Source organism: Grampus griseus (genome assembly GCF_964374135.1).
Source record: "Grampus griseus genome assembly, chromosome: 3".
Taxonomy (NCBI): Eukaryota; Metazoa; Chordata; class Mammalia; order Artiodactyla; family Delphinidae; genus Grampus; species Grampus griseus.
In genome coordinates, this window is record NC_139019.1 from 161760730 (window position 1) to 161780776 (window position 20047).

Below are 20047 nucleotides of genomic sequence, written 5' to 3' on the forward strand. Positions count from 1 at the left end.
TCCCTACTTGAATGCCCCGTAGCACGGAGAGTTCCCTGTCGCTCTCCTGGCTGCCCACCTATTTCTGGGAGCAAGTCTTAGCGAGCTAGGTCTGGGCATGCCCACACCCTTCACTCCGGGCGGGGGGGGGGGGAGGGGGTAAGTCGGCCAGAGCGTCGAGGCAGATGCGAGGTGTTGCTGCGTAATCTGGCCTTGCAGAGCCTTAGTTCGCTTTCTAGAAAATGGAAGCAAGAACGTATGAAGTGAAAAAGGACGGAGGGTCACGATGCACCCTTCAGGATCGGCCAAGACTGGGGACGGGGGCTTGAATCAGGGGCTAAGAACAGCTTGGTGGCGGAGTGCCCGGCCAAGGCTTTGCCTCTTGCGCCCCCTTGCGGCCGGCAGGGGACGGACGTTCGCCCGGCATGAAAGGCGAGCCGGCCACGCAGAGCAAATAACCAGCATCTCCGTGAGCCCCAGGATTTGGGGTGGTGGGGCATCTAACAACCCACAGTCCTGCACAAACCTCTTTGAGAGTACTGGCTAAGATCATGTTCAGGGGCCGTGGGTGACAGGGAGCCCTCGGAAGGTCTAGGGCACCTCATGACTGCCCCCCACTAACTCACAGCGCCTGAGCCATCCAAGGCTGCCTCTGGGATACATGCAGTTACCTCACTTAGCTGCCTGTCTGTCCAGCGGGTCTGAGCGCTGGAGCCAGGGTTGGTCTGTCTGGCTCACCAGGGCATCCCCTGGGCAGGCAGGGCCTAGCTCAGAGAGAACCGTCAATGATGGATACATGGCTGCATGGCAGGAGGAGAGATGGACGAGAGGTGCCTTCAGAGTGGGTGGAGAGGGAGGGTGATTCTGTGGGGGTTACACACCAGGCAGGGCCTAAAACAGTGTGAACCTGAGGCTCTTCCCTCCCCCTCAACTGAGCTGGGGCAGGGGGAAGTCATGATGGTAGCACACAGGCCCCCAGTACACCCTAGGAGAGGTGAGAGAGGGCTGACCCTGTTTCCTGGTGGTGGGAGGCAATTATTAATACCTCCTGTGTTCCTGAACCTCCTCCCAAGCCCTCAGGCCCCTCCACAGCCCTGATACCCCACCAGGACCCTCTCTGTCTACCCTAGGGTGCCCTTGGCTTTTGCCACCCCTCTCGCCCAACCACTTCTCTGGGCCAAACTGGGGGATCCTCCCAGAGCAGTGAGCCTGGGACCCACCCTGGCTCTAACCTCGACAACTCAATTCTGCCCTTCTTTATACATTTTGCTGGGCACTTTGTTGGCACACAGCTGGCCTCGGAGGTGTACAAACCATGGGCCATGATCTCCCAGGCTTGGAATTCGCAGGGATCAGATCAGCGTGGGCTCTTCTCAAGTCAGCAGAAACAGACTCAAAGCAATTTTGGCAAATACAGTAATTTTAGGGACTCATGAAACTGAAGAATTGAGATTTTCTAGTGTCAGGTACAGCTGGATCCAGGGCCCCAGGCAATGTTCTCAGGTCCCCTGGTCCATCTGCCGAGCTCACCAACCCCAGAAGGAAGATGGTACTTTTCCAGCAAAATCCTCAGGGAAGATCTCTCATTGGATCGCATGCCCATCTCAAACCAATCACTGTGACCTGGGAGATGGGGGGCTCTGACTAGCCAGGCCAGGGTCCCACATCCACCCCTGGAGTTAGGGTGGCTTCTCCTTATGGTCTGAGCCTGAGGTGGGCATTTCTGCTCGAGGCAGAATGCAGTCCAGGCAGGCAGGTACACGAATGCCTGCCTCAGCCTGTAGAGAAGGTCCAGTCCAGCCTTCCTTGTTGAGATGGAGAAAGGTAGCACCAGGGAGGGTCGGTGCCAGACCCATGTCACACAGCATGTCAGAGGCAGGGCTGGGACCAAACTAGGCCGGGGTCTACTCTTCTCTGTGTGATCTCGCACAAACAATGCCACCTCTTGGAGCTTCTCTTTTCCCTTCTGCATTTGGGTGACACCTGCCTGATAGGGCTGTCTGAGGATGAAAGATGACCCTTGTGAAGCCTCCAGCACAGATCTGGGCACACAGCAGGTGCATGTTCAGGACTGTCATGGTGGCAGTTACTGGTCCGAGGGGCCATGGCTGTGTCCATGGCCAGTGGGGGCGGGTAAGAATCCAGAGGCAGCAAAGCCTCGTCTCAGGACATTCATGGCTGGCCCAGAGGCTCCAGGCAAGAGCAAGAGGAATGCGCTGGCCACACTTACTTGGTCTTCTGTCCCTGCCAAGTCCCACAAGGCTGTGTCCAAGGGTCCAAGCTTTGGTTGGGCTGGGGGGCAAGAGGTGAGTCAAGGCGAGGTCTGAGAGACCCCTAGGGCTGCAGGGTAGCCCTGATGAGGTGGCGTCTGAGGAAAATCCTGGGCAAGGCTGAGGGAAGAGGTGAAGCACTGGGAGTTAGAGGGTCTGGGTGTGAATCCTGGCATTTCCAGTCACTCGCCTCTCTGAGCCTCAGTTTCCTCTTCTGTAAAATGAGGCTGTGTGTAGAGCCCGGGGCCTGGAGAAGCAGGGGAGGCCAGGACTTGATCCTGTGAAGGTCACCTACAACCCTTGGGGGGGGGCAGTCTGGGGAGAAGTGGGAGTGGAGGCTCCGAGGTAGGGAGTGGGGCGGCAATTCTGGGGAGCAGAGCAGGGTCTGTAGGTACACAGGTGGGATCGGGCGGAGCCACAGAGCAGTTTGTTCTGAGGGGGCGCGGCAGTAGCAGTAAAACGGCAGATGACCCAGGATGTTCACGCCTTGCCTGGAGGCTCCAGGCAGGAGCAGGAGAAACACACTGACTGTGGACGGGTGGAGAGGGCAGCATCTTTGAGGCTTGAGGGTGGGAGGCACCAGGGCACAGGGGATAGGATGGGGGAGATTTTGGGGTGTGGGTCCAGACTGGTGGGCAACAATGGGTGGGGAAATGGGGTGGGTTGCTGACCCCCTTGGCAGCCCCTCTTGCTCCAGGCCCTCCCAGATGTCCCCCAAGTGACCCCACAGTCTGTGGGATTCCTCATCACCCCGATGCCCAGAGCTAAGCCTGTCACATAGCAAGTGCCCGATAAGAACTCTGACTGCACACCCATGAACTCTGCTGCCTCTTGGCTCTCGGGGCTGCTGCTCTAGGAGTTGTGGGGGCCCTGTCCCCTGCCATGCCTTCCTTGACCCTCTGAGAAGACCTCCACAGCACAGAGCACAATCACAGCAAATGAGCAGGGGGCTGTGAGAGCTACACAAGCTGCGGGCACAGTCAGTCCCTTGGGTACCTCCAATCTGCCTGTGTCTGCCCTGCATGAGCACAGAATAACAAGACACTAGGCCTTTCTTGGTGCCACGCTCTCCTCAGATGGTCAACCACACCTCCCAGTACTGAAGCCCTCCTGCAGTCCTCGCCCATCTGGTCCTGGTCACGTGACTGGCCTTGACCAATGGGACAGCCATAACTGAAGCAAGGGAAGGCTGGATGAACACGTGCACACCGGGCGCCCAACCACCAGGAGAAGCTTGGGCTGTCCTGCTGGAGAGGCCACGTGGAGGACCAGACACCCCCCTCCCCACCAGCAGCAGACAGCACTGGTCAAGGGCCAGATGTGAGGCTACTTCTGACTCTCTGGCCCCATCAAGCTCCCACAAGAGCCACAGGTAGCAGCCAGGTGGGCCCAGCAAAACTGCCCGGCTGAGTCCAACCCAAACTGCACGACCGTAAGCAGGCGAATGATTGGTGTCATAAGCCACTAAGTTTTGGGATAGTTTGTCATGCAGCAGTAGCTGACTGCTACAATACACATCACTCTATGCAGATGCGCCTAATGAGCACTCTGACAGAAGGGAAAAGCAGAGACCAGAGTGAGGAGGGACTTGCTCAGGGTCACACAGCAGGTCAGCAGTAGAATGAAGATTCCAGAGCTGGGTGGATAACAGTCCTGCTGGGCTCTGCCTGAGACAATGTGTTTGGGTAAAGCAAGCAGCTGGCATGTGGAAGGGTATGGAAAATGGGGCTCCCCTCTGTCTTGGGGGGCAGGGGTCCTTGGGATCAGGACAGGGCCTGTGGCCTGGATAAGGGGCAGGAAGATGACAGAGAAAGCACAAGGGAGATGGGCTGACAACAGCCCTGAGCAGCAGAGGGCACAGGTGCCCCTACCCTCTATCCTCCCACGGATGAAACCACCCTACAAGCCTAGGGAGAAAACTCGAGTGGTTAGTCAAGTAGGTCCGTTCTTGGATGCCGAGAACGTGGGTTAGTTCAGAGCAAGGAGCACAGAGAGGCTTCTGGCCCCACTTGGCACTGACCTGAGTCAGAGGGGCCAAAGCACCTCCAAGTCTCTTCCGGGATCAGGCTGAAGAGGGCGGGGGCGGTTCCTCGGGGCTGGAACAAAACATGTGCAGCGTCCATGAGGCTGAGGTCAGAGGCCATGAGGCCTGCTCGGCTAGGCTGGATTGTGCATTGGGGTCACACTCCAGTCCCCCAAGACCCCTGGCCTGAGCCTTCAGGGCATCCTCTGTAAAAATGGGACCAGCGACCCACTTCAGAGGTCGTGCCTGGGCCTCACGTAGGACTGGGAGCTTCAAACCCCCAGGGCTTGCAAAGAGACGCAATAGCAGGTGAGTAGCTACTACGCAAGCTGCTACTGGTGCCTTTCAGAAGCACGGTGCATTTTCGCAACAGCAGGCAGAAGCAGGGCTTCTGGAAGCAGCTGGGAAACTGAGTTAAAAGTAAAAGCTATGGTTTTTGAGGCCCTACTGTGTGTATGGCACTGTGCAAGGCTTGACGCAGTGAACTCCAGTCCCAATGGCTGTCACCCACCCAGGCCAGAGCAGCCAGAGCCAGATGGTTATTTGGTGCAGGGGAACCATCATGAACCCCTCTCACGCTACCCTCAGAGGGCAGGTTGCTGCACATCCCTTCTTACACATTTGCAAGGCCTTTTTGGTTTTTGTTGTTGCTTGTTTTTTGTTTTTAAGGCTTTTTTGGTTTTGACAGTTCTTTTGTCTCAATTATCACAGGCAGCAACACAGTTTTTTTTCTTTCTAAGTGCCTGGTCGGGGACAGGCATACCAGAACCCCACACTGAAGGAGCCAGACACATCTCAAGCTCGAGTGATGGCTTATAGCACGTGTGCATGTGTTTACATGTGTGTTTATTAAGTTATAATGAAAACCAAAACAAAAAGAGCTACTTCTCCAAAAACTCTCTCCCCGGTATGTAAGAACTGTAAGTAGTTTTCATTTTTAGACCGTCTGGTCATTGGCTCAAAGCCTCTTTCAGCTCCGGGCACCCTCCCAGCTGCCCTCGAGGCCCCTGCCCACCCCCGAACCCGTCTCCCTTTCGCTCACCCACTGCAGCCACACCCGCCTCAGATGTTCCTCCAACACACCCAGCTCACCAGGCCCCGGGCCTTTGCCCTGCCACTGACGTGCCTGGAGCACCAACCCCGGGTCATCTCTGTCTGCAGGTTGTTCAAGCCTCTGCTCACACCTCTGCCGTCTCCCCAGAGAGGCCCCCCACAGCCCTTTCCTCCTTCACGTGTCTGAAATGTTCTTGTGTGTTCCGTGTTTACCTGGTTGCTGTGTGTCTCCCCGTGAGGCCACGAGCACACCTTTCTTGGTCACTACCGTGTCCCCAGCACCCAGCCCAGGGCCAGGCACACAGCAGAGCTCAGGAGCTGGGTGCCGAGTGACTGAACTCTCCCACTACAGACGCCAAAGGATGAAAGGAAGTCACTGGCCACCATGAGATGAAGAGAGGGAGTTGTCTAAGGAGCGAGAAGTGGTAGTTCCTGGCTGAGCAGCGAAGGTCCTTACAGCAAGGAGGCTGAGAGCAGCAGGGGCGGGCGGTCCCAGGAACTACCTGTGGCCCTGGGCTGTGGCGTTCATGTGGTCTCGGATGCTGATGGCCTGTTTGAGGAGGCCCTCCACGCTGCGGAAGTAGATGCTGCTGTCGACAAGGTTCTTCACGGCGCTGAAATGGGAGGATGGATCCAGTCAGCGGCACCACGCTCTCTTTGCCCCCCAACCAGAGCTCAGCGGATGCCTGTGCGGGCCAGCACTCATCAGGCACCTGGAGGATTCCATGGGCCTCCCTGAGGGCTCACTGTGGGCTTAAAGATTAGACTTCCCTATGCAACAGAGCACTGGATGGCAACATGCAACTTTTGCTTAACGGCTGCTAGACTATCTAATGCTTTGAAGAAGCTATAAGCACGCAAAAGTGACCTCAAAAATATCTTGCTTTCCTCTTAGGTAACCTATTCCTGCCTCTGAAGGAAGCTTGTCAACTGGACTGTGAAAAGCTCTAGAGGTGAGTTTAGACTCATCGCCATTAGAGGGGCACTACTGCAAAGCGGTGCTAAGCTCTGGTGTTGAAGCTACACTGATGGATGTCTAATGAAAATGTCCCTTCCAACAGCACTACAGGAACATATTCACCAAGCCACGTGGGGCCTTGCTAACGCCAGAAAGTTGCCTGTGCAACAACACCTGCAGTAAAAATAAGAGGGTCGTTTTAAAGTCCTGTTAAAGACAAAGAAATCACTCCCATTTATTATCAGTCAGGGACCTGCTTATGGCTATGAGATCAAAAGGCGGGAGCGTCGGCTGTTGCCGCTCCGTTAACTTGCTCATCTGACACCACCAAATGTAGTCAGCTTTCCTAGTGCCCGTCCACCTTGATAAAAAGCTATCTAGGGCTTCCCCGGTGGCGCAGTGGTTGAGCGTCCACCTGCCGATGCAGGGGACATGGGTTCGTGCCCTGGTCTGGGAAGATCCCACATGCCGTCAAGCGGCTGGGCCCGTGAGCCATGGCCGCTGGGCCAGCGCGTCCGGAGCCTGTGCTCCGCAACGGGAGAGGCCACAACAGTGAGAGGCCCGCGTACCGCAAAAAAAAAAAGCTATCTAACGTAAGCTCACTACTGAATAGTTCACCCCAACCAATATACCATTTTAACATCTTTCAGTTTTACACCATTAATGCTGCATAAAGCATTTAGACAACTAAAAGGGCACTTTCATGTCCGTAAAGGAAACAGTCTTTCAGCATTAGAGAAATTCACATCTCACTAAAGAGAAGTGCTCAGAGCTCGGAGCAGACTGGCCCCCTGCCTAGCCTAGGGCTGCTAAGCACTTGAAATATGGTTCATGAGACTGAGGAGCTGAATCTTCCATTGTATTTCATTAAAATTTAAGTGTAAACAGCCACCTGGGATCCGGGCTCCTGCACTGGATGGCACGGCTAGAGGAACTGGGAGAAAGTACAGACTGATTTGTTATTCCTTGAACCTGGACCTTTCTGATGAACTCTGGGCTGTCTGGGAACTATTCAGCAGCTGCGAGAAAAACTCCCATTTCTTTTCTACTCTTCCTGGAGCTAAGGAGGGTGTCTGTGACCACCATCCTCAGGAAGATGCCATCTGTCTGGGTCACCCTCCCGTCCCAGCGGAAGGGCCAAGGCTGGTGAAGGCAGAACTCCCAGCAGCACGACTTCCTGTCAAGGAACCTTTGCCCACACAACAGAAACAGGCAGGCAAACCGCACAGTGCCACGGAAGAGAGCTGCTGGGGAGTATCCAGCCTCCACCAAAACAACCCACAGCCCAAGCCAGGGGCAAACAGCACTCCTAATTAAAGTCGCCAACTCCTAAAGCAAACGGAACAAGCCAGGTCATGAAATACAGTCATGGGGAACAGAACCAACAGGAGCACAGGAGGCAAGGCTGGCAAAGCTGCAACAATGGGAAGAAACACCAACTACTGCTTTTTATTCTCAGGCACGTCTTTCACTTGGGGTTAAAAAATCTGGATATTTAGAGAAAGTTAAACAAACAAAAATAATAAATGGTATATCCACGGTCACAGAAGCTTTATTCATAGTAGCCAAAACATGGAAGCAACCCAGATGTCCATCAACAGATGAATGGATAAACAAAATGTGGTCCATCCATATGATAGAATATTACTCAGCCCTAAAAAAGGAAATTCTGACACATGCTACAACATGGATGAACCTTGAAGACATTACCGTAAGTGAAAGAAGTTGGTCCCAGAAAGACAAATACTGTATGATTCCACCTATGTGAGGTTCCTAGAATAGTCAGATTCTTCGACAGAAAGCAGAATGGTGGGTGCCAGGAATGGGGGGCGGGAAACAGGGAGTTAGTGTTTAATGGGGACAGAGCTGCAGTTTTGCAAGATGAAAAGAATTCTGGAGACGGATGGTGGGGATAGTTGCACAGCATTATGAGTGTATTTAATACCACTGAACTGTACACTTAAAAATGGTTAAGATGATGAATTTGCATCTTAACCACAAGATAAAAAATTGAAAAGAAATAAACATTAAAAAATAAACAGTCATGTTCATGTTTTGGCCCTCCCCCCAGCTGCCATCCACCCCACCAGCCAGTCTGTGGTCCCCAACTGTGGGTGGGAAACATTGGCCCCTTGAGGCACCTCCTGGAGTCCTTATCAGCCCCTCCTGTGACAGATGGGGAGGGGCTGAGGGCCAGAAGAAGCCAGCAAATAGCAAGAAGCACAGGTCTGGGCTGGAATTTTGCCCTGTGGCCAGGTGAGTCCAGATCCGCATGCCTCTACTCAGGCAGGGCAAGGCTCACGGGCAGCTGGCTGACATGCCCCTGAACACCCGGGGCATAACAGGGTGACCGCGGCAGCGCGGAGGCTGTGGCGCTCACCTGCAGGCGTACTCCACCGTGTAGATGGCTCCTTGGCTTTGCTCCTCCCACCGCTGCATGTCAGCCTGCAGGGGGTTGGGGGCTGTTAGCAGGGGTGGCTGCGACCTCCATCCTCCCAGCTCTCTGGGATGGAGCACCCGAACACCAATCCCCATGGCTGTAGAGAGCAGCCCCCTCCAGCCCCTGATCTTTCCTCCTGCCACTCCCACCCCTCATCAGTCTGGGCCTTCTGTGAACACATGGCGACTATGGCTCAGGCCCTTTGAGCAGGCTGTTCTCTCTGCCTGGCATATCCTCCCCTCACACGGCTGCCTCCTTCTCACCACACAGGTCACAACTAATGCAGACCCTGCTGTTCCCTTCTTCCAAATCTGCCCCAGATCTGTCCACCCAGCCCCTATCTCGGCTGGTGACCATGTGCCTCCTTGCTGGTGTCCCAGCCTTGACCCCTGCACCAACAGAGTAGGCCCCAGCTCACAAGGTGCAGACCCTGGGAGAGGTCGGTGGCTGGGGCAGGGACGGCTCACCTTATGCTGGGCCAGCTCAGGCAGAGAGCGGCGCACGTGCTCCTGCAGCCGGTACAGGGCCACGGATGGCTCGTTGGCCAGGACGTAGACACTCTCAGTGAACTTGTCTGTTACTGGGTCCAGGGTCGACAGTCGGCAAAGTGGGACAGGAGGGTAGGGGGGACAGGGGGTCAAGGAGACAAAGCATCAGACTCCTGGTTGCTCAACCCGTGAGTCCAGCCAGAGTAAAGAGAAGTATCCAGTGTCCCTCCCAGTGGCTGGGTCACCTGTGGCCCCGGTGATGGGTTGCAGGAGATGGTCACAGCAGGGCCGAACAACTCCATCTGGGAGTCACAAAAGGGCCTTAATCTTTTTTTTTTAAATAAATGTATGTATGTATGTATGTATGTATGTATGTATGTATGTATGTATGTATTTATGGCTGTGTTGGGTCTTCGTTGCTGCGTGCGGGCTTTCTCTAGTTGTGGCGAGCAGGGGGGCTACTCTTCGTTGTAGTGCGCGGGCTTCTCATCGAGGTGGCTTCTCTTGTTGTGGAGCACGGGCTCTAGGCGCACGGGCTTCAGTAGTTGTGGCACGTGGGCTCAGTAGTTGTGGCTCGCGGGCTCTAGAGCGCAGGGCTTCAATCTTGACGACATTAATGTGTCCAGTGAATTCATGATCTTTCCCTTCCCAAACCCACTTACAGTGGACACTGCTACCACCTGCTCGGATCTACTCACATTCCTTTTACCCCAGTGACAAAATCCAAGATTCTTCTTCAGATGCCCACTGGCTACCAGACCCAAAAGTGCCTGGAAGTTTACATGGGTGGATGGCTCTCAGCCATGACTGACCACCGAGGGGTAGGAAAGCCCATGTCCTGTGCTGTGTGTCGAAACAACTCAGAGGTGTGACCCATCCCTGTGAGCTCCCCTGTGGGAACAGACTGTGGCTTCTTTCTGCAGGATTTTACCTGAGGTCACTCCTTGGTCAGCTTCCTCCCCGGCTCTGTCCTGTTTGCCCCCTCTCCTCTGTGGGGTTCTCTTGGTAGGTTGACTACACACAAATCCTCATCCCAGGGTCTGCTTCAACAAACAGCAGCCAGCTGGTTGTCCTTGCCCTTCCTACCCCATCAATGAGCAGACCCTGCTTGTTCTGTCGCAAAACAAAGCTCAGAACTCACCCATTCTTTTTTTTTTTTATGCTCTACGTGGGCCTCTCACCGTTGTGGCCTCTCCCATTGCGGAGCACAGGCTCTGGACGCGCAGGCTCAGTGGCCATGGCTCATGCGCCCAGCCGCTCCACGGCATGTGGGATCTTCCCAGACCGGGGCACGAACTCGTGTCCCCTGCATCGGCAGGTGGACTCTCAACCACTGAGCCACCAGGGAAGCCCCAGAACTCACCCATTCTTAACACTGTACTGCCCTCACTGGTCCAGACATAGCTGTCTCCCACCTGGATGCCAAACTCAGCTGCTCTCTGGTCTCCCCGCGCCCACTCCTGCCAGCAATCCAATCCCCACAAAACAGATGGCATGAGCTCCTAAAGAATATATCAGGTATGTCTTTCCCTTGGTTGAAACACTCCCATCAGCCAGAAATTAAATCTGCCTTCCTTAACATGGCCCTTAAGGCCCTGTATGTTCTACCTGCTGTTACCCGCCTCTGCCCTCCTCAGCCACTGCCCCAGGCACAATGGCCTCCTAGCTGGTCCTTGGACACTCGGCACTGTTGAAAAGAACTTTCTGCGATGATGGAAAGTTTCTATAATCTATACTGCCCAATATGGTAGCCACTAGTCACATATGGCTACTGAACACTTGAAATGTGACTGATGTGACTCAGAAACTGAATTTTAAATTTTATCTAACTTTAATTAATTTAAATATGCATAAGTACTGTGACCAGTAGCTACTGTATTGCAGCACAGCTCTGAATACTTTGCCACCTCAGGGCCCTCATACCTGTTGATCCCACCACTGACATTGCGTCCCTCCCCCCCAACCATCATTTCTCTTAATCCCTCATGTCTCAGCTCAAATGTCACCTCCTGGGCAAGGCCTTCCCTAATCACCAAGCTTAATCAGATGTCCCTTCACCTTCACTCTCAGCCTCAGCACTTTGTTCATTTCCCTTATGCTTAAAATCTCACTCTATTTTTTTCTTAAATTTTATATTGGAGTACAGTTGATTTACAATGTTGCGTTAGTTTCAAGTGTAAAAATTCTCATTCTTTATTAGGTTACATGTTTACCTAAAATTTGATTTGTGAGGGCATGGGCTTCTCTGAGCCTGTTTCCTCATATACAAAAATGGAATGATAAAGGTACCCACCTCAAGGTTTGTTACAGAGATGGACCCTATGCTATTGTGCAGGGCAGTGTAGTTTGTGAGGGAGAGAACCCACGTGTGTCTGGGAGTCAAGGGAGGATGTCTATGAGTCTGTCCAGTTTGGGTTTGTCCAGCTCACCACGGTGTCCTGACTCAGGCAGAGCCCAGCCTGCCACCTCCAAACTATGTGTCCTCTTACCTTCTTAGGCCTCCTTGTTTTGAAAATGAGCACAGTAGCTTACACCTCACAGTGCTAATACGAAGAATATGGAATTACATGTATTTGTGACTTCTAAATAATTAACTAGTGGGAGTTGCCTGGTAGTCTAGTGGTTAGGATTCCGGGCTTTCACTGCTGTGGCCCGGGGTTCAATCCCTGGTGGGGGAACTGAGATTTCACAAACTGGGTAGCACAGCCAAAAACAAACGATAAACAAATAAATTTGTTAAAAAAAAAAAAAGAAAAAATTAACTAGTAATAACATATATAATAAAGTATCAAAGACATTTATACTTTAAAAATAACTTGTGGCATTTTGTAATTTGTAACTATGTGATTTACATATATTTGATAAGTCGATGTAAACGTATGCAAATGCATAAATACAAAGGAAACAATACGCACAGCAACTGCCACGCCCCATGCGTTCTTCCAATGCTTTACAGATATCAGATTACTGGGGGCTTCCCTGGGGGGCTTCCCTGGTGGTGCAGTGGTTAAGAATCCCCTTGCCAATGCCGGAGACACGGGTCCCAGCCCTGGTCGGAGGAGATTCCACACGCCGCGGAGCAACTAAGCACGGGTTTTACAACTACTGAGCCTGCGCTCTACAGCCCGTGAGCCACAACTACTGAACCTGTGTGCCACAACTACTGAGCCTGTGTGCCACAACTACCGAAGCCCGCGCGCCTAGAGCCCGTGCTCCGCAACAAGAGAAGCCACCGCAGTGAGAAGCCTCCGCACCGCAAGTAAGAGTAGCCCCCACTCACCGCAACTAGAGAAAGCCCGCACAGCAACCAAGACACAACACAGCCAAAAATAAATAAATAAAATTTAAAAATATTTATCAAGTTACTGAATTATCACAACAATTTTATGGGGGGAGGGAGGGAGGGAGTCTATTATACTCTCCATTCTACAGATGACAAAATCGAGGCACAGAGACTTTCTAAAGGTTTCAAAACTAGTCAGCGGCCGAGCCGCGATTTCGTGGCAGTTCAATCACACCTCTCAAACGCTCCCTCCGCGCCTTGGCCCCCTCCCGCCCCCAGTCTGGTCGCCCTTTTGCGAGTTCCTGACCCCTCCGCCCGCCCGGGGCCCCACACCACCTTTCTTTCCCTTGAGCTGCATCTCCGGTTCCTCCATGGTGGCTGCGGCCCTATTTCGAGGACAGGAACCGGAAGTCTGGGGTGGAGACAGCTGCCTAAACCATCCCTGGGAAACTGGGGCACCGCATTTCTCCAGTTCCGCTACTCATTGGCCTGCCCTCCTCGATCTTTAGTCTACCCAGACAGGAGAAGGGCTGTGAGTTAGAAACTGGGGAAAGAGGCAATCGGCAGGTGGGTGAAGAGGGGCCGGGAACCCCTTGAAGCTCCAGGAGGGACACTCAGGCAGGGGAAGGGCGCCCTCTTTTACCGAACCCCTTTTCCGGGGGCATATTGGGGGAATACTCCACACAGTGCCCACTTCGGGCCGTATAAACTCCCTTCTTGTACCTCTCTGCTGCCACCAAATCCCTGCACACACTCCTGAGCCCCCAGGACCGCACAGGAGACATTGTTATGGACGGGGACTCCGTCTGGGAAAACCTGTGGGTGGTATTGGGAGTGAGGGAGGAGAAGGTCAGGGAACTCTTCAGAGCCCTCTGAGGCCCCGCCCACCCCTCCCGTTCCTACTAGGCTCCCTCCCGAGCGGCGGGGACGAGGAAGCGCAGGCGCAATTCCATAGCTCTTGCCCCAGCGGAAGCCACGCCCCCCAAGCCTTAAAGGGCCAGAAACAGCTCATACAGCTCCAGCCCTTCCGCGCTTTCGGGGGGGCGGGGGCGCGCAGGCGCAGTGGAGGCACTCTGCGGTGTGGGTAGCGGTCGCGTATCAAGTTGCTCTCTGTCCCGGCAGAAGAAGCCAGGGCGCAGAGGGTCCAGGCTCCATTTTGCTACCCATTACATCAATTGGAAGAGAAAAGTTTGTGAGTTGGGCCCCCAAGTTTGGGGGGACCCGGGCTTGCGGCGTGGAGTGACAGAGGAGGCTCGTTGGAGGTGAGTGGACCTCCTGGATTGACTTGGGAGGGGCGGGTGGGATGCAACCAATCACATCTTTGTTGAGCCCTCACTCATTCTAGGGATTCCCCCCCCTCAAAAAAAAAAAAAAAAAAACACAGCGGACGTTTAAGATCTGCCCGTGTATCAGGCCTCCTGCTTAGATATTTACAGACATGATTTTTTTAGTCCTCCTTTCCCCCATTTTACTAATGAAGACACTGAGGCTTAGAGAAATTAAGTAATGTGCCCAAGTTTTCACAGCCTATAAGTGGAGGGATTCAAACCCAGATGGCTGACCCCTGAGCCAGGGCTTTTAAGCAATGCATTGTATGTGCTCTGGTGTTGGGGAGGAGTGGGCCTGAGAAGCAGTTGGACTCTGGTTTTAATTTCCTGGCTGAGTCTTAGTTTACCCACCCTCACTGTGTGAGGCCAGGTATGCAGTCAGTGCCTATTTAATGAGTTGTCAATAATTATTGCCATCTCTCCCTGTTTGGCCTTTCCACCAGCTTCCCCATGGAGCCCACCCAGCCTGCAGAGGATCTCAGCCTGACCCAGCAGCCTTCTACCCCAGAATTTGGGGACCCCGAAGACCCCAGGGGTGAGGCCCCTGACGGCTCAGACACTGTGGTCCTCAGTCTCTTCCCCTGCACCCCGGAGCCTGGGAATCCTGAACCAGATTCTGGTACCTCCTCACCTCAAGGTAGGCTACTTACCCTGGACTCCTGCTTCTGGGATGCAAGAACGGTGGAATGTCAGGCCCAAGATGGGACTTCTGTCTTTGTGTCCTTGGATGTGTCTTCCATCTCCACCCTGTGAGGGGTTGCTTATTATTTTTTTAAATTGTGGTAAAATTCACGTAACATAAAAGTTACCATTTTAACCAGAATTGCTTACAATTCAGTGGCAGTAAGTACATTCACAATGATGTATAACTTCCACCTCTATGTAGTCCTAGAACATTTCCATCACCCCCAGAGGAAAACCCCAGACCCATTAGCAGTCACTCCCCATTCCCCTCCTCCAGCCCTTGGGAAGCAAAAATCTGCTTTCTGTTTCTATGGATTTGCCTGTTCCGGACATTTCATATAAACGGGTTCATACAACATGTGGCCCTTCCCGTTCTGGCTCCTTTCACTCAGCAAGATGTTTTCAAGGTTCATCCACATTGTATGGTGTGTCAGTGCTTCATCCCTTTTATAGCTGAATGACATTCCACAGTATGGCTGGACCACATTTAGTTTATTCATTTATGCATTGATGGACATTTGGGTTGTTCTCCTTTTAGTGACTGAATAGTGCTGTTGTGAACATGCGTGTACAAGTTTTTGTCTGAACACATGATTTCAACCCTTTGGGGTAGATACCTAGGAGTGGAATTGCTGGGTCAGATGATAATTCTGTTTGACTTATCAAGGACCCAAGGGTTTCTTTTGACTGGAATCCTTGAACATGTCTAACTCAGCTGCCCTGGGGCCTTCGTCCCTACCATTCCCTGTGTGAAATGCTCTTCCCACACCTCTCCCCAGGTTTCTTCAACTGGCCAAGCTCTCGTTTGGTGTTACCTCCTTGGAGTGACCCTCCCTGACCATTTTCTTTAAAAGGGACTCACCCTCTGCCCTCCCTTCTTTCCACCCCCTTCCACCTGCTTTTCATTTCTCCTGAACACGTATTTTAACTTAAGCTCTCATTCTATTTCTCCATTTCTGTCTGACTCCCCAACTTGTCCATGGGCCCCTTGAGGGCAGGGACTGTCTCGTTTGTGCAGAATCTTGCCAGGGGCGGAGGAGAAATCCACACCCTGGGTATCTGGGAGGATGGAGTGAGTGAACAGTGGAGCCACGCACTGTCTCTGGTAGTTCCAAGCCCCCAGGGTCTGGTCTGAAGCCCAAGACATACTGGGGAATGAGGGGAAACCGAGGCCCTTTCTCTCTCTCCCAGCAGGCAGCTCCCTAAAGCACTCCACGACCCTCACCAACCGGCAGCGGGGGAATGAGGTATCAGCCCTGCCGGCCACCTTGGACTGTGAGTGGGACCCCGGTCCCCACGGGGGAGAGAAGTAGTGGGCTGGCAGGGGCTAAGAGGAGCAACTTTGGACAAGGAATAAACTGGGGCATGGAGCTCAGATGGGACAGGTGAGGACTCTACCTCTCTCTGCCCCCCAGCCCTGTCCATCCACCAGCTCGCGGCCCAGGGGGAGCTGAGCCAACTGAAGGAGCATCTGAGGAAAGGTGTGTGCCCACGCTCGTGTGCCGGTGTGTCCGTGCCTGTGTGACCTCACATGCTGGTGGGTGCATGTGGCTGCTGACATGACCTGAGTCTCCACATGTGTACCTGTGTCTGTACGTGTGTCTGAGCATGTCCGTGCGTGCATCCACATGTATGCTTCCCCGCCCCACATCTGACCCCAGCTGCCTGCCCTGCCCCCAATTCTGCAGCATTGGGGAGAGTGGGCAGGGGTGCATCCCAGTGGTACCACCCCCCTCCTGCCAGGAGACAACCTCATCAACAAGCCGGACGAGCGAGGCTTCACCCCCCTCATCTGGGCCTCCGCCTTTGGAGAGATCGAGACCGTCCGCTTCTTGCTTGAATGGGTGCGTCCCAGCCCAGCTGGGGGCTTCCTGTGGACTCGAGGGCGGGCCAGGGTCTCAGCTGAGTCTGCTGGTGCTGTGTCTGTAAGATGGAGCTAACATGGAGACCCCAAGATTGCAGGGGATGCACCCACTCCTCCTTTTGCCCCCCCTTCTGTCACTGTCCCCCTCTCTTCCCCCCAGGGTGCCGACCCCCACATCCTGGCCAAAGAGCGGGAGAGCGCCCTGTCACTGGCCAGCACAGGTGGCTACACAGACATTGTAGGGCTGCTGCTGGAGCGCGACGTGGACATCAACATCTATGACTGGGTAAGGTGCCACCCACTGGCCCTGGGCACCTCACAGGGTACCAGGCTGGCCCTGGGCGCTAAGAATGCAAGACAGACCCATCCCCAAGCCTCACAGAGCTCCCAGTTTTTTTGGGGGGGGCGGGGATAGCCGACACATAAACAGCTCAGGTATAGTGAATAACACTATGTTGGCAGATACACAGACAGCTAGCTGCAAGAGCCCAGAGGCTGCCTGTAGAGCCAAGGGAAGTCAGGATGGGCTTCCTGGAAGAAGGGGCATCTAAGCTGAGGCCCAAAGGAGAAGCTAGATGGGCCTAGTGACAAGCAGGAGGAACCATATTAAATTGGTGGGTGTGGGGTGTCGTGAGAATCTGGAAAAGATAGTGTTGCTTGCCCCCTACCCCTGTCCCTGACAGAATGGAGGGACACCACTTCTGTATGCCGTGCGTGGGAACCATGTGAAGTGCGTGGAGGCCTTGCTGGGTGAGTAGGAGTAGAGGCTAGCCTGAGGGGCCCTAGAGCCCCACGTGGCTCTGCAGGAATCCTGAGGGCCAGGGAAGGGTCTGAGCTCTGCTTGAACAGCTCTTGGGATGGGTGGCTGCTGCCTGCTTTGCCCAGAGGATTGATGTGGGGACAGGAGGTAGCAGGAATAGCACAGGGATCTGGCCGACTGGGTTGAGAACCCACACCCTGCGTGCCTCAGAGACCCCGGAGGTGGAGATTCTATTGGCCACATTCATCAGAGAGGTCAGGCTCTTGTCTAAGACCACACAGCAACCAGCAGACCTGTGGCTGCACAGTGGGTAGTCACTGGACCTCCCGAGTCCCCGTGCCCCACCCGGGCTCCCGGTCCCCAGGCCCAGCCCTCTCTGCAGTGTCTGCTCTGCTTTGCAGCCCGAGGAGCTGATCTCACCACTGAGGCAGACTCTGGCTACACCCCAATGGACCTCGCCGTGGCCCTGGGATATAGGAAAGGTCAGCCCGAGGCACATGGGGCTAGTGACAGGGGCCATAATGGGGGGACATGTAGGCACTGAGAGGCCCAAAGGAGGCCCCCTGGCAGGGTGAGGATACCAGGAGGGCCACAGCTCACATGGCCATGGAGCCCAGCCCCCTCCACGGCGAGAGGTGGGTATGAGTAGGGGCTGTAGGCAGACCCCAGTTTGACTCCCCACTTCAGAAAATGGGGGGATCCTAACAGAACTGACCCCCTGGGGTCATGTGGGGGTGTGTGGGAAATATCCCACTCCTTCCTTGAAGGAGTTTTATTCCATTTGAGACAAGTAATTCCTCACAGTCCCTCTCATCTTTTCATAAAAGTTCCAATTGGACAATTTTATTTGGTAAGGAATATTTTTATAATTCTGAAAAGCCTCCAAAAATGCATCTTTACAAACTCAGGGGAAATAGAGGCTCCTAAGAGGGGGGCCTCTGTCTTCCCAGCTGTGCTCTGGCAAGGGCTTGGATTTCCCTGTGTATGAAATGGGTCCTCCATCCAGGTCCCAGGGCTGAGGCCCCTGTTCTTACCCTGAGGGGAAGGTACAGGTTGGCCTGTGCCTCTGCAGCCGCTGTTAAGTTCATGGCCCACCTTTTCCCTGTTCTGTTTCCAGTGCAACAGGTGATCGAGAACCACATCCTTAAACTCTTCCAGAGCAACCTGGTGCCCGCCACCCCTGAGTGAACGCCGTCTGCCAGGGACTCAGACACTCAGGGAACAAAATGGTCGACCCAGAGCTGGGGGAACCCAGAACTGGCTTCAAAGGCAGCTCCTGGACAGACGGTGGGAGGGGGCCCTTTCCAAGAGGAACCAATAAACCTTCTGTGCAGAACTTGAAGGACTTCACTGTGCTTCCCAGAGAACTTCCTGGAGGAGGCAGCCACCCAGTGGCCTCACACCTTCTTCTCCCCTAGCACCCGCAGGTGGTAGATGACCACTCGGCCAAAGAAATCAGTGGTGTCCTCAAATGTCACTTTCAGCCGGTCCACCTCAGCAGATGGCACAGGGAAAGTGTAAGCAGGGCAGTCAAGGGAAACAGATGCCTTATCTTTTCCCACCCACCAGCCCCAGCTCAAGTACTACAAATGTGCTGGGTGACCCAGCACACTGTGGGTCCCTCTGAAACTCTAACACAGAACAGATTATCATCAGCCCATTTCACAGGTGAAGCAATGGAGACCCAGAGGCCAGTTGCTCGAGGTCACATGCCAGGGCCCACAGCTTTCAGAGGCACAGACCACCCCACCCAGAGGCTGAGGCAGGATATCTGAAGCGAGTTGTTGTCCTCAGGATAAAAGTCCACAATCTTGCTAAGAGCCTCACTCCCCTGAGAACCTGCAGCAGAGAAAGGAGCAGTGAGGCCAGCATACCCCCTCTAATCCCCCATCTTCCAGGGCCTTCCAGTACCTTCGAGGCGGCCCTGGCGACTGGAAAAGCCCCCCTGGAACTGGATCTGCAGCTGGGAGACACAGATGCGCTGGGGAAACTCCAGTATTACCCACTGGGAGGGGCCCTGGAAGCAGAGAAATAGAGGTCCATGATCACTCCAGACTCAGAGCCCAGCTGTGCCTCTCTCAGTCACAGAGTCCATGGTGGGTGGGGAGCACAGTGAACACGGGTTCCCTCCCTGGCCAACCTAACTGTCCAGCTGGGGTGCACCCAAATTCTCAGGGTGCCCCAGACCCCTGATTCTGATTCACACTAGGGGTGGAGGATCCAGGGAGAGGGTGCCTCACCTGGTCCGAGTTCCAGCAGGTCTCCTCGTCCTGGTCGAACAGGTGCTTCTTTCCAAACTGCCGAGTGTTACGATTCAGCACCGAACTCACCCTAGAGGCAACCAGAATCGGCGTGTGGAGAGGTGCTGAGCCCTGCGGCGAGGGCCCGCCCACTACTGGGCCCACCCCTCCCTCGCCACCGGTTCCCCCATTTCTGTCCACTAGGGAGGGACTATCCCAGGCCAACGGCCCCGTCCGCTACTGCCCGCCGCCATTCACACCCCACCCCCGCCCGGGGCTCTCACCTGCTCACTGTCTCTGGACAAACCAAAGAGTGGGTCATCTCGGTTCCACAAAGCCTCGCAGGACTAAGAGCTGGGCTCAGTCCGGGTTCAAATCCGGCCGCCAAAGCGCGACCTTGTTCACGCTCAGAGTCTCAGAGTCTTCACGTCCTCACCTGTAGCACGGCACAAGAACAGTCACTGCCCCGTCACTCCAGTCCTAAATGTCGCCTTGACCACCCCCTTGCCAGAAAAATTTGGAGTTTCGGGGACACTGCCGATGACCCGAGGCCAAGCCTTTCACAGTGGGTCCAAGGAAGGGAAACGGGTTTCCTGTGGGTTTCGGGAGCAGTCGCTCCCTCTCGGTGCCTCAGTTTTTCTGCAAACAGCTTGGGAAACCAACATCAGTACCCGGAA

General features: G+C 54.3%; 3 protein-coding genes across 15 annotated transcripts in view; 1 reads left to right on the plus strand and 2 right to left on the minus strand.

The window, feature by feature from the left end:
* Window positions 1–13303, minus strand: part of LOC309820139 (BLOC-1-related complex subunit 8) — a 34423-nt gene extending 21120 nt beyond the window's left edge. For 2 of the 11 annotated variants that reach the window (XM_082650696.1, XM_082650697.1), the window contains exon 1: window positions 59–120. Coding sequence is in view for 7 of the 11 variants with exons in the window: in XM_082650693.1 (XP_082506819.1) it covers window positions 4312–4345; window positions 5829–5939; window positions 8664–8728; window positions 9191–9303; window positions 12831–12867 (360 nt within the window). In the remaining 4 variants the exon portion in view is untranslated. Of the gene's footprint in view, window positions 1–58; window positions 121–154; window positions 215–1387; window positions 2778–4269; window positions 4346–5828; window positions 5940–8663; window positions 8729–9190; window positions 9304–12830 lie in introns of those variants that run through there. The other 9 variants (XM_082650693.1, XM_082650700.1, XM_082650692.1 and 6 more) reach the window with 9 other exon arrangements.
* A 323-nt stretch (window positions 13304–13626) lies between these two features.
* Window positions 13627–18378, plus strand: RFXANK (regulatory factor X associated ankyrin containing protein). 3 transcript variants are annotated; one of them, XM_082650719.1, is made up of 9 exons: window positions 13627–13756; window positions 14266–14459; window positions 15698–15781; window positions 15922–15987; window positions 16250–16350; window positions 16531–16656; window positions 17054–17120; window positions 17532–17612; window positions 18248–18370. In XM_082650719.1, exons 2-9 carry the CDS (start codon window positions 14273–14275, stop codon window positions 18316–18318), a joined length of 783 nt encoding a protein of 260 aa, XP_082506845.1. In that variant the 5' UTR covers window positions 13627–13756; window positions 14266–14272; the 3' UTR covers window positions 18319–18370. The 3 variants fall into 3 exon arrangements, with proteins under 3 accessions (XP_082506845.1, XP_082506846.1, XP_082506847.1); XM_082650720.1 differs by having other exon boundaries at window positions 15701–15781; XM_082650721.1 differs by lacking the exon at window positions 17532–17612 and having other exon boundaries at window positions 18248–18378.
* A 135-nt stretch (window positions 18379–18513) lies between these two features.
* NR2C2AP (nuclear receptor 2C2 associated protein) lies at window positions 18514–20047 on the minus strand. Its single transcript, XM_082650722.1, has 5 exons — window positions 19655–20047; window positions 19371–19461; window positions 19042–19147; window positions 18901–18969; window positions 18514–18646 (listed from the first exon to the last, which is right to left on the minus strand). Exons 1-5 carry the CDS (start codon window positions 19690–19692, stop codon window positions 18528–18530), a joined length of 423 nt encoding a protein of 140 aa, XP_082506848.1. The 5' UTR covers window positions 19693–20047; the 3' UTR covers window positions 18514–18527.